Genomic DNA, 13093 nt, shown 5'->3' with positions numbered 1-13093 from the left:
ATTAAGCTATTAAATGAAAGGTAGAGAGGAAGAGGGAGAATAGAGAGGAAATGTATGAGGGTATTTTTGGTATTAAATGAAAGATGAGCATTTGTATCATATGGTGGTTAACTTTGGTTCAAATTTTAAATATTAAGCTAATGTAAGCATGATTTATCAAATTTCCCATTTCTATTCACTAATAACTTGAAATGGTGGTATTTTTATAGGTAAAGGTTATGAATATGTATATTATTAAGTAAAATTCTTGAATTTTTGTGTTATTTTGCAAGAGAAAAGTTAAAAAAATAAAGAAAGAAGAAATGAGTGTGAGATTTGAGGATGGGAGGGCTTTCAGTTGAAAAGGATTTTGAAAGAGACTGGATGAGAATAATGATGGCAGTGGTATTATGGTCCAAAGACAAGTTTCAATCATAGTTTTCAAATTTTAGACATTAAAAGACAATTTTGTAATAGGAGGCATCTTGTAGCATAAAACTCAAATTTCCAAAAAAATACACAATATTAATAGAAATTAGTATATATTCATAAACTTAACTCGATTAATAACCACATATAATATATAGTTGGTCATAGAAAAGTATATCCACAATATTAGAAACTTTAGTATCCCAATTTTGAAATTAAACACGTTGACATTATTAAGAGGCCACTGTCCACCTATCTACGTACCTAATTACACACTTTGGGTTGGCAAAGTTTGGGATACGTCATTTAGAGTTAATGCCACTATTTCAAGGTGTTAGGCCAATATAATTACTATTTAAAATAAACAGCCAAACTTTATTTGTGTATCATTTTTAGAAGTGTTCATCAAACTGTCCACATCGTACAAAAATATACAATTTGAAATCTTTTGCATTGTAATGTGCAGTTTAATATTTCATAAATACGGCTCAAACCGCACTATACTAATAGAAATATACAATTGTTTTTTAAATGTTTGTATAAACAATCTTTAATTAAGAATTTTGTTATGAACTTTATTATCAACCTTTGTTATTAGCTAATTATTAATTTATTTGACAATAAGTGTAAACCACTCGTACTGCACTGCACCACACCACATTCTTGTGGTGCATGTGTAATTTAAAAAATTGCTCAAACTGCATATACAATGCGATCCAATAAATTAGTAAAAGAACGCAACGTGCACACCATGAACACCTCTAATCAATTCAATATATTTTTAGTTAATTAGCCTCGTAGAAAATATGCGAGAAAGAAGAACAATGTCCAGTGGTTTCATAAAATAATTGATGTTGCCCCCACATGGAGGGGAAATAAACTACAGTATTAGAGTGGTAACTTAGAAAAGTAACGTTTTTTGGCAAATATTTGGCTAAATAACTTCAGTGCAAGAAAGAAGAACAATATCCAATGTGTAAGAACAATTTAGCTGTTACCAAATGTGATCTGAAAACTTGCAACCGGTGTTGTTGAGCCTTGGCTTGGATGAAGCTAACCGTCTAGAGGAGAGGCCATGCGTAATTTTATATCCATTTGGTCTCACTCAGTTTTCTTCTGTTTAATATCTTCTGGCTTTTTGTAGAAAATTATCTGACTCAGAAGGGTACCATTGGTTGTCATGCCAATTACAGAGCCCAACACAACTTAGAAACAAGAGAAGAATCAAGGATAACAAATGGGTATGTTCTTCTTGCACATCTTGGTAGAAATAACACATAGTTATGTAATAGCAGAACAGTGATGAGCTGGTTAGTTAGAGAATGGAAAATAATAGATTTGCAAAAAAATAATAATAATAAGAATGCAATGCATCATCACCTAACCTTCTCTTCTTCAAGGATGTTGTTATTGAAATAATAAAAAAAAAAAAAAAAAATCAAGGATACCGCTTTGTGGCGCTTTTTCCTGCATGCTGGTAAATACCCTCACTGCAAAACAAAGATCAATTGAGATATTATTATAAAAGATGGAATTGAAATAATGAATTAAGGATAACAATCATGGTGCCAACTTAATTTTGTAGCATTAACATTTTTATGAACTCACCAATGGAACCTCCAAAATTCATTAAACAAGTCAAGAAGCTGAGCTCCCCAGTGCTTTTACTAGAGAAGTTTTTCCATATCTGAGGGATCCTAGCACACAGAAAAATTGCATGTTGAGATGCATATAGAGCTTCAAACAGAACAGGATCAATTTGACCAGCTAAAATGGTCGGTGCCACGGCACAGTATCTACAAAATGATCGTATTAAGGAAAAATTTGACAATGATGCTCCTAATTAACCTCAATAACATACACACATATATAAAGAATAAAAAAACCAGTATAATCTTAAAGAAAGAAAGAAAGTTAGCAAGCAGGATACATTAGCGCTCTGATCCAAGTTGTCAAACCCAAAGGTTGAGAGAAATAGTAGATGATAGCAACTAAAATTATCGCTGTGACAGACAGATGAGAACAGAAAGTTAGCTCCTTATTAGTGTAAAACTAATAACCATAACAATTAACTCGAGCAACACAATCGCGGATTCTACACCAAAATTTTCAATATGCCATAATCATGCTCATTGTCCAACTTAGGAGGACAGACCATCACCAATTACAATCAACTATCCTGCATCATTCTGAAAATTTAAGATAAGCACACGCACACCAGACCATTCAACTTGCTCAATCAATAAATTACCTCAGAGCTGCTTTATAATCTTTTGCAATATATCTTAAACCAAACACATTCTCTTGAGGTTATTTCTACATACGATGACACAAAACTATGACCTCGTGACAACCAACCAACCAACCCGCTACAATACATTATCACACATCTACACGTACGAACTTCTCATTCAATAAAAGAAAAATAATATCTAGTAAGAAATGATCAATCACGTTCAACAATTAGAGCATATACTATACAAATGGTTGCGTGAAAATTGCAAAACATTCTATTCTACCCTCAAAATCAGGTTCGTATATTATATGTTGTTCCCCACATCTCCAAGGAAGCATTTTGCTCATGTTTTAAATTACTAGTGGCTTCTTCTCTTATAAACAGGTTTTGAGGAATACCTTGGATCAAAAGAAAGGCTAGCTCCCCATAAGCTGAGAAGGGAAGTCCCTTGTTGAAACAATATGCCAGAGCAATGGTGTAACCAACTACCTCAAGCTCAAAAGATACAACACTAAGACCTCTCACACTTCCATTCTTCAATATTTTCATTATCTGCAATTCAGAACAAGTACATTACACTAGCATCCACAAGTTTAAAGGAGCAAGAAACTACAAAAAAATATAAGAAAATCCAAACATCAACATGTTCAATCAAGCAAAAAGTGATAAAACATGGTACAATATTGATCATTTCATCATTTTAAATAGCATGAATGATGGTCCTTCCTCCAAGGGTTTTGATTTCTAAACTAGACAGATAGTAGTGATTAATTCCCAGTATTAAAGTGTAGTTTACATTCAAATAATCATGAGAATAAAAAAAAAACTACAAAAAATATAAGCATTGAGCTTTTTCTCACATGATATGATTAAGCCGAATATCAAATCCACCCCAAACCAAAAATCACGTATTTTGAGTCAATTGATAAAGTGAAATCATACGATTTCAAAATAAAAATTATTTCTTGGAATTCCTTCTTCTTCTTCTTAAAAAAGAAGTTCTTTCATCGAGTTAAACGATTCGATGCCACACAGACGTATAATGGGTCGGCATCGAAATTTGAAAAATTGATTCATTCGAAGAATACTCATCGATGAGAACAAGAAATTGAGAGTGAGGGAGAAGAGATAAGATACCTGAGGGAGTTTGACAGTGGTGGAAGCGGCGACGAGGACATAGCCGAGGAGTTTGGAAATGAGAGGAAGCAAGCAATCTTTCTCAGGAAATTGGCCATGGCGGAGAGATCCCAAAGCACAGCTGAAATCGATTCCGAGGAACGCCATTTCCGTTTCAATCTGATAAACCGATCGATCGAGCTCTAAAGTTGATTGCTTCAGAGCCACCACCACGGCTCCGACTGTCAAAAATTGAAATTGGGTAAAACTGACTTGACTTCCATTCCATGGTACTAATGGTATTTTTAACAAAAGCCAAGGGTAGAAAGGGTAATTTAAAGTAGTGAAGAAAAAGACACACAAACTCCTTTCAAAACTTAAAAATTAAAACACAGATCCCGCTCAAACTCTACAAATCAAAATCACCTTCTTCTTCTCCTTCTCCCCCAATTCTTCAATTTTCACTCTAGGTTTTCTACGGTATGTCAAATTCGTATAATTTTATTTCATCATTTGATTTACGTTAAGCTTTTGTTGTGACTTTTTTTTCGTTTTGATCTCGATTGTTTTCCGAATTTTGTAATTCATTTGTGCCGGAACGCTTGCTCGTTTTTATATTTACCCGTTGTTTTGAGTAATTTGATTGTGTGTATGTGCTCTACTGGATGTGGTAGATTTTGTCTGCATGAATAAAAGTTCTAGGGTTTTAAAAGAAAAAAATTCAAGCTTGAGTTTTGGGTGATTTGTTATGCGGTGTTAGTTGAAAGTATTTGCCTTCAGTGAATGTACTTTTGAACTTGAATTTATTTTGTTTTGATTTTTTGCAGGTTTATTGAGCCAGGGAGCTATTTGGAGTTGGTTTTTTTACGCTTACAAATTTTGTTGTTGCAATTATTTCATGTCCGCCGCCTCGTCTCGCCGTATCAAAGACCGCTCCGGCGGCACCGCCGGACCCAAAATTGCCGCAACCAGTAAGGCCTTTAAACCAATTACTCCGATTCCCATTTCCGACAGCAGGTTTTCTACTGGAAAGGAGAATGGCTCTGTGCTCACTTCCAAGGCCCAGAAACCCACGATCCGGCCTGTGACCCGAGTAGATAAGGCCTTTGTGTCTGGCGGAGCAACTGGCGGTGATGCTCGGACCCGGTGGTCCACGTCATCGTCCGTGCCGAGAGGTCGGAGCCCAAGTCCATCTGAGTTTTCGAGGAGGGTCTCGGATGTGCGTAAGGATCGGAGGGTATCGGTGGATAGAACCGATCGGGCTTCTTCAAGCACTGGCAAGAGTTTTGAGGGTTCTAGGGTTTCTGATTGCGGGAAGCAGAAGAAGGGATTTGGTGATTTGGGTTTCAAAGGTAGCGAATTGGGTTCGAATGGAATTAGGGTTTTTAGGGATAATAAAGTAAGTGGCAAAGTTGATATGATTTCAGAGAAAATGAGTAAGGTTCGTGGGGTTTTGGTAGGAAAAGCGGTGGAAAGTGAGAAGTGTGGAAATCAAGATGGGAAGAATTATGGAGTTGATGTTAATAAGACTTTGGCAAGTTGTAATAGACAAGAGAGTGCTAAGAAAGCTCGAGTAAAGGTGGAGGTAGACGACTTGACTGTAAAGCTTGCTAAAGGTGAGAATTTTGGGAAGGAGATGGAAGAGAAGTCTTTGAATGTTGTGGAGGTTGTTAAGGAGAGAGAGGTAAGTGAAGTTGGCGTTGGTGGTCGGGATTGTAATAGTTATCCGAGTAAGCTACACGAGAAGCTTGCTTTTTTAGAAGGGAAGGTAAAGAGAATTGCTTCTGATATCAAGAGGACTAAGGAGATGTTGGATTTGAATAAACCAGATGAGTCAAAGGTGATACTTTCAGATATTCAAGACAAGATTTCGGGGATTGAGAAAGCTATGGGTCGTGTTGCTGGTGATTCTGGTTCGAAGACAAGCACCTTGAAAGGAAATGAGCTTGGTGATCAGAAGGTTAAAACTATTGAGAGTGGGCAGCTTGATCAGGTAGATAACAGTAAAAGTTCAGTGAAGGGTTTAAACAGTGATGAATTGGAAGCTAGACTGTTTCCACATCATAAGTTGCTCAGAAGTCGGACTATAACATTAAAGGCCTCTTCAGAGAATTCTCAAAGTGTTGAATCTCATGTTGGAGAATCTGCATGTGAATCGAAGGCAGTTGATAAGGCATTGAGTCCCATAGATGATAACCCAATAGCAATAGAATTCTTGGCTTCCTTGAATAAGGGGCAAACAAAGGTCACAACGAGGAAAAGGAATGCTGGTTTGGAAAGTTATGATGCAGAAGAAACTGAGGGTGTAGAGATGGAAGCTGGGGGATGTTCTTCGGACATAATGATTCAAAAAGAAAATGTTGAGGTTATCCTGACAGCGGATGAAGCACTTGATGAATTTGACGACCAGGAGAATAGACAGATGGTTGATGAGGAAACCGAGGAAAATAGCATATATCAGATGAATGAAATAGGCAGCAAAACATCAACAGGAGGGTGGTTTGTGTCTGAAGGGGAGTCAGTTATCCTTGCTCATGATGACGGTTCGTGTTCTTTTTATGATATTGTCAACAATGAGGTACTTGTCTTAACCTGTGTGTAAGTAGATTTTGTCTGTTTTGTTTTGGCTTCTAGTCTTTCTCTTCATGCGTAAGTCTATAGTAGCATGAGCTTTATGGACATGAACATACATATTATAGGTAAATTGTTTAGTATTTACTTTATTGGCTAATGATTTATTAACAATTTTAGGAGAAGGCGGTGTACAAGCCTCCTGTTGGAGTTTCTCCTGGTATATGGAGAGACTGTTGGGTAATCCGAGCTCCTAGTACAGAAGGCTGTTCAGGAAGGTATGTCGTGGCTGCATCTGCGGGGAATGCTATGGATTCAGGTTTTTGCTCATGGGATTTCTACACCAAAGAAGTGCATGCTTCTTATTTTGAGAAAGGAGTAGCTCCTTCAAGAAGAGTGCTTGGTCCCTTACCGAACAATATTACACACACAAGAAATTCCTTGTCTAATTCTTTGGATCCAGAAATTCGACAATGGTGGTATAGACCTTGTGGATATCTCATTGCTGCTACTTCTAGCTCTCAGAACGTGGTGAAACTATATGACATTCGCGATGGAGAAGAACTCATGAAATGGGATGTATCTAAACCTGTGTTAACAATGGATTATTCAAGCCCCTTGCAGTGGAGAAATAGAGGAAAAGTAGTCATTGCTGAAGCAGAAACTATCTCTCTTTGGGATGTAAACTCCCTCAGCGCTCAAGCATTGCTATCTGTTCCTTTATCTGGTCGAAAAATCTCTGCATTTCATGTTAATAATACCGATGCTGAACTTGGTGGAGGTGTTCGACAAAGGTACTTATTCCTCGTTTCTTGTTTTGTTTCCACTCTACCTTCACCATTTTATTCTTTTGCCCTCCCTGAGTTTTGCGAAGTTACCCAATATGGGTAGAGTTTATTTCATATTTGCATTAATTAGTTTAGTTGTTCTGTCTGCTACAATTTTTTTCCCATTCTTTTGATCCTTGTTTTCTTCCTCTGCTCTCATTTTTGACTATTGACTGTGAACCCGTGGTTGCCAGTTGTCGTTTTAGAACGAAGTTGTACAAATTAAGGCTGGAAATTTGTTCATTATCAGGAACATTTGCTAAAAATCTTATTATGTTTCTAAGAGTTGATTTTTTTTATTGCAGGCTAAGTTCATCAGAAGCTGAAGGAAATGATGGAGTATTTTGCACCCAGGACTCTATTAATGTCTTGGACTTTCGTCACCCAACTGGTGTAGGTCTTAAGATACCAAAGCTTGGTGTGAATGTACAGTCAGTATTCTCCCGTGGGGATTCTGTCTTTCTCGGTTGCTCGAGTGTGAGGCCAGGTGTGAAAAGGCAGTTTTCTTCAGAAGTACAGCAATTTTCACTACGCAAGCAGAAGCTATTCAGCAGTTACGCATTGCCTGAATGCAATGCTGATAGCCATTACACATCAATCACTCAAGTTTGGGGAAATTCGAATAACGTCATGGCTGTTTGTGGATTGGGGCTGTTTGTGTTTGATGCGAGTACAGACAACGAACTCGAGCCGTTCGCCAGTGATGAAGATACGACTCAAGCAGTTAGAGAAATCGTTGGCCCCGATGATATGTATTCGCCATCTTTTGATTATTCGGCATCTCGCACTCTTCTGATATCTAGAGATCGCCCAGCAATATGGAAGCATTTATCATAATAAGACTGTTGCCTGCTTTCCAACTCGAAAGCAAAGCATAGTTTATTAGGTAAGAGGGTATGGGCATAACAATATGCTATGCTGTTTTTTTATTGCTTTTTTCTCTTTTTTTTTGGTTGATTGCTTGTATGGTTTCCTTGATAAACTTTGTTATTTATAAATTCAGTTGAAAGCATGGAAGTTAATCTGTCATGCTGTTAATCTTTAACCTTTGATAGTTCATATGATAGATAGAACACTCTGTAGCTGTATTGCTAAGGAAAATATCATAACAGAGAATATAAACTAGAGAAAAAATCAGCAAAGAGGAGATAATATGTAAAAAATACATGCATATAAAGATTATAAAGTTTATTGAAAAGGGGGTCTACTAGATTTTAAAATCAAGTAATGATAGTGTCTTGTCTTTTAAGTAATGGTTGACATGAGTGAAGAGCCCACTTTGATTTTCATAGATTGCAGTTTTTGCTTTTGTCCATTTGCCATTTGTATACTTGCTTGTTGTGTGTTAACCAATTTGATAATGATAGTGAAATATATAACTCTTAATATATTGCAAAGCTTGCATTCATTTTTTTTAATTTTTCAGCTCAAAACAAGTGATAATTCAAACCAATAATGCAAATATATTATCATGAACTTTTATTTGATAGAAAAAATCTACAATAAGGTCGTCTTTTTACCTTAACGATAGGGCATAGGGCATGACTTTATTTATGACGATTTTATAAGTCATATCAGGTTTCTTGTAAATTTTTTAAAAATTCAAAATAATTTACGGTACCAAAATTAGAGTGAATGCGTATATTTTTTTATATGCGTGGAAAAAAGAATTTTTGAACCCTTTGAAAATGTACAGTGACCTACAATGGTTACAATTAATATCATCATAAAAAAATTTGAGATAATTTTATGTGCCTAAAACAAGATTGTATTTTACCGGTATGAAAAAAAAGGTTAAGGTGTACCTAATGCTAGAATTTTTATCACAAATCGTTGATTATTGAAATGAGTTTGTAGTGGATTACATGTTTATTTTGTCCTTGATTGATGTGCATTTTAATTAACAGATCAGATAAATGCAAAAGGATTTGGTATATCATTTGAGTTATTCAAATTTTCTAAATAATTAATCAATTTGATAACCGACTTAGTTTGACTTTAAATAATCCTAATGACAATCATTTTTCTATTACTCCTACTTTTTTTTAAAGGGATAAAAAAAGTGAAAACTTTTGATATTTACATAACGTTTGAATAAAAACCAAGATTGAAAATTTATAAAGTGAAATCTTGCAAACTCTCTTCTGGTTATTTATTTTATTTTTTATGGATTCTTTTGTAATAGCTTAATAAAGTCTATTTTGGTTAAATTTTTGTTACCAAGAAAATAAAAATAAAAACAAAAACCTGTTCCCTAATATTTTGTTGCTTTATAAAATTACTAATTAAATATATACATGGAGAATGAGACATATATAATTACTAATTAAATATACATATGGAGTATGAAATTTTGGGGTGATTGTGTTGTGGTTGGAGTCATTTATAAAACTAGGCTATTTAAAAATCTATCTTTTGAATTCCATAGCACTTGGTATGGTGTGGTTTTTGATTTTTTTTTATTATTACAATTTCATATAAAATTAAAATTAAAGTAATTTTCAAAATTAAGTTAATTTTACAACTCATTTAAAATAAGGTTTATAAATAAAAAAAAATATGGTGCGATTCAAATTATATTTATAAATTTTCAAGTCACACCACGCAATTTGAGATATATAAAACTCAACTCAATCGACATAGCAAAGAATTCAAAACCGTACATGTAGAATGTTGGGGTTGTTCTGGTGCAGAAGATTTCAACAACGTAACAAATCTTATGAAAACCTTAATAAGATACAAATATTTTGAAAACCCTAATAAGATTGGTGATTGGTGAGTTGAGTTGAGTTGTAACTCTTCCTATTAAAATAAATAACAAATATTAGACTGACTTCCATTACATTTAGTAAAATATAAGATATTCATGAAAAGGGGGTTGGTATGGTAAAAATGGATTAGAATTTATGATGTTATCTTATGTTATTGTTAGCTAACTTCCATTACTATTTACTCTTCTGAACAAAGTAAAGGCCTTTCTACTCTTTACTCTCATGCTTCTTCTTGCTGGGGGAACCTCATTTAAGTACTTTTATATATTACAAATTTGTTTTGTTTTTTTTTGGGTGTGAAACATCATGATATCTTCATAACATATTATTATGGGCCACAAGTGTTGCCATGTTCCATGGGCAATAATCATGCTTCTACTGTTCTAACATTCTAGAGTGCTCAAGTAGAAACTAGAACTAGAAGGAGAGGTTATAGGTCAAATCTTAGTTTGTGTTTGGTTGGAATTTCTTCAACAATTACACTTATTTATTTATTTATAAAACTCTATTTTTCACATGTTTTTCTCAAAATAGAGCTCATGAACATGGATATTGGCAAGAAGAAATCTTTCTCAACCATATATAAGTTTAACCCATATCCAAAGGAAATCTAGAAATTAATTAGCAAATTAAGAAGATAAGTTAGTTAATTAGTTGAAATGTTCATGAAGCAGCCAGACCAATCTTTCTTCAAACTCTCATATCATATCTAATCTAATCTAATCTAATCCAATCCAATGGATGGTTTCCGTAAGTGCAGGAAAAGCAACTACTACTCAAGTCAATACCCACTACAAAGATATACTTAATTATTAGTAACAACCAACTAAATCTAAATTCCTCTAGAAGACTACCTACTTACAACCCAATTAGCCAGGCCATAACATACTATACAATATTATGAAATGATAAATAAACCAAACTTAATTACTTTTGGTCTTTATTTAGAGCATTGCTATAGACATTTATGGTGTCCAATACCACCTTATAGCGATTGATACAATTAAGTATCGAGCCCTACTTGTTTTATTTTAAATTAAAATAGGTTAACACTTAGTACTAAATTAGTGTACTATATGAGGTGGTGTTGGGTACCTAGTGTCCATTATTATTATTATTAGGGTCATTTGACAAAATTATTTATTTTTTAAAATCATTTCGCACTTTAGCATAGTTTTAATAATTATTTGTAAAATGACATCTCATAATTTAGATAGCTAGTCGAAAATTTAAACAGGTGGTAAAAATTCAAATAACCGATCGAAAATTTTAGACAATTAATCAAAAAATTTAGATAACTCAAAACTAAACTAAAGTGCAAAATCACTTAAAAGAAAAATCATTTCACCAATTATTATTATTATTATTATTGTGGTTGTTGGCATAGTAGCCACATCAAGTCTGGATGTAGAGGATGTTGATTTTAAAGTTGTCCATTCTCTTCTTGGATTTGTCAACAACACTACTCAACACATATAAAAGGAAAAAGACTAAATACTAATAACCAATAATAATTGCTTAATAAACGACAACAGTCGTACCAATTATTAACTACATAAATAGTTTACTATACTATATATGCCACATATGATAGATCATAGAAAAGAATAAGAGGAATTTGTGATTTAGAGTTTGACACAGCAGATAATCAGATTGATTAGGTTAGGTGGCTATCCAAGGATCGATGTATACATTAAATGTTACCCTTTTCTGGAAAGCACACATTCTATTTCTAAGTTATTATTCTGACCAAATTAACCACCCAAAACTGGTGTAAGGAGGTGGCTCAACATCTCAATTATTGGACCAAAACTTTTTGTGTAATTTTAAAAAAGTGAATGGTGTCTACTTATTATGGTAATTAGTTACTTCCTCTTCACATTCATATTTTAATATATATAATTTTATATTTCTGAGAGAATTTTAATATATATTGATAGTCAAGGCTAAGTGTTATGGACCCCAAGCAAACACAAGCCCAAGTGCAAAGTTGGACCAAACAAGCAGCCCAAGATGATGACTATACACAAATAAAGCAACAAGTTGTTGCTGAAGGAACAAGCACTTCAGCTGAGATGAACAAGGGAGAAGAACCAAGGAAGGTATCGCGTGAGAAACAAACACTCTTGAGGCCAAGATGGTTGAAGGAGTTTGTAATGGTCGAGCAATGCTGAAGAAAGAGAGATTGTAATTTGGGATTTTTCATGTTGAATGAAGAACTTGGTTCCCTGTGGAGTTTAGCACTAACTCGAAGAGGGGTGCTTTCATTGAGAGCGCCTAAGCCATGAAGAATGATGAGATTGCCGAGCTGCTCAAAGCCATGGAGCTCTATTTCAAGATGCATTCAGAGGCCCAGATGGAGAAGTTCACCTCTCTACTCGACCAACACTGAGTTTCTACGGAAGAACGTTTAGGTCGAATGTCTCGGACCCCTGCCAATTCTGCATCCGTCAAGTTGAATTAGGGAGCTGAAGCGGAACAGAGCTGCGTCATGGGTCGTCGGAATGGAGGGGATTCACTAGTGAAGGATTTGCCATTCTCGAGACTCTCTGGGTAAAGGTGCCCCGATTTGATGGGAAAAATGTGGAGAATTGGATTTACAAGATGAACAAATTCTTGCTTTATGATACACATTTAAATTAAAATTACATATTTATCCTTGCTTTTAATTTAAAATAATTCATATAAAATTATTAAAATATAATTTTACTTTTATATTTATTAGAAACATATTTTCTTATCACCTCTATTTTCTATCCCTCATTATTTTTCTTTCCTTTCAATGAAACATAGAGTTAGAGGATGATGGGTTTGATAGAAGAGAATCTTTCAGAAATGAGTCAGATCTGCAATGTTTGCACCTAAATGGACTCACAATTAAAACATAGGCCCACAATAGTCACTTGGACCTAACTATTAGATTTGGAAAACTAGCCAAGTACAACAAAACATAGAATAAAAAATATTGCCCATAACACTGTAAATTTAAAAAAAATAAAAAAGAATGAAAATTGTAAATTAAAAAAAATTATAAAATTATGAATAACAATTTATAACACTTCTATTATTATTTGTTACAATTTTTTATTTACTCTATAAATATTGTATAGTTACAAACTTTAATTGTAAACTTTGTTTTAAAAAAAAACCCTTTATATTTACGA

The 13093-nt window shown here is 34.2% G+C and overlaps 2 protein-coding genes across 2 annotated transcripts; one reads left to right on the top strand and one right to left on the bottom strand.

Annotated features, from left to right (window-relative positions):
- Positions 1-1219: 1219 nt before the first annotated feature.
- Positions 1220-4040, bottom strand: LOC133819994 (mannose-P-dolichol utilization defect 1 protein homolog 2). The gene is made up of 6 exons (XM_062253388.1): positions 3782-4040; positions 3043-3196; positions 2339-2411; positions 2017-2204; positions 1857-1898; positions 1220-1613 (listed from the first exon to the last, which is right to left on the bottom strand). Exons 1-6 carry the CDS (start codon positions 3926-3928, stop codon positions 1510-1512), a joined length of 708 nt encoding a protein of 235 aa, XP_062109372.1. The 5' UTR covers positions 3929-4040; the 3' UTR covers positions 1220-1509.
- Positions 4041-4135: 95 nt separating this feature from the next.
- On the top strand, positions 4136-8203 carry LOC133819993 (KIN14B-interacting protein At4g14310). The gene is made up of 4 exons (XM_062253387.1): positions 4136-4240; positions 4588-6338; positions 6512-7125; positions 7464-8203. The coding sequence occupies exons 2-4, from the start codon at positions 4659-4661 to the stop codon at positions 7993-7995; spliced, it is 2826 nt and encodes a 941-aa protein (XP_062109371.1). The 5' UTR covers positions 4136-4240; positions 4588-4658; the 3' UTR covers positions 7996-8203.
- The last annotated feature ends 4890 nt before the right edge of the window (positions 8204-13093 follow it).

This window comes from Humulus lupulus, chromosome 2, assembly GCF_963169125.1.
Source record: "Humulus lupulus chromosome 2, drHumLupu1.1, whole genome shotgun sequence".
NCBI classification, from domain to species: domain Eukaryota; kingdom Viridiplantae; phylum Streptophyta; class Magnoliopsida; order Rosales; family Cannabaceae; genus Humulus; species Humulus lupulus.
The sequence above is the reverse complement of the archived record's forward strand: the minus strand, read 5'-3'. Positions and strand labels throughout refer to the sequence as shown.

Bases quoted from the DNA above. Each gene is read 5' to 3' on its own strand.
- LOC133819994 (XM_062253388.1), bottom strand. From the start codon at position 3,928: ATGGCGTTCCTCGGAATCGATTTCAGCTGTGCTTTGGGATCTCTCCGC. The intron at 3,197-3,781 runs GTATCTTATCTC...TCTGAATTGCAG, and splicing joins CCACTGTCAAACTCCCTCAG to ATAATGAAAATATTGAAGAA. The intron at 2,412-3,042 runs GTATTCCTCAAA...TGTCTGTCACAG, and splicing joins AGCCTTTCTTTTGATCCAAG to CGATAATTTTAGTTGCTATC.
- LOC133819993 (XM_062253387.1), top strand. From the start codon at position 4,659: ATGTCCGCCGCCTCGTCTCGCCGTATCAAAGACCGCTCCGGCGGCACC. The intron at 6,339-6,511 runs GTACTTGTCTTA...TAACAATTTTAG, and splicing joins ATGATATTGTCAACAATGAG to GAGAAGGCGGTGTACAAGCC. The intron at 7,126-7,463 runs GTACTTATTCCT...TTTTTATTGCAG, and splicing joins GGTGGAGGTGTTCGACAAAG to GCTAAGTTCATCAGAAGCTG.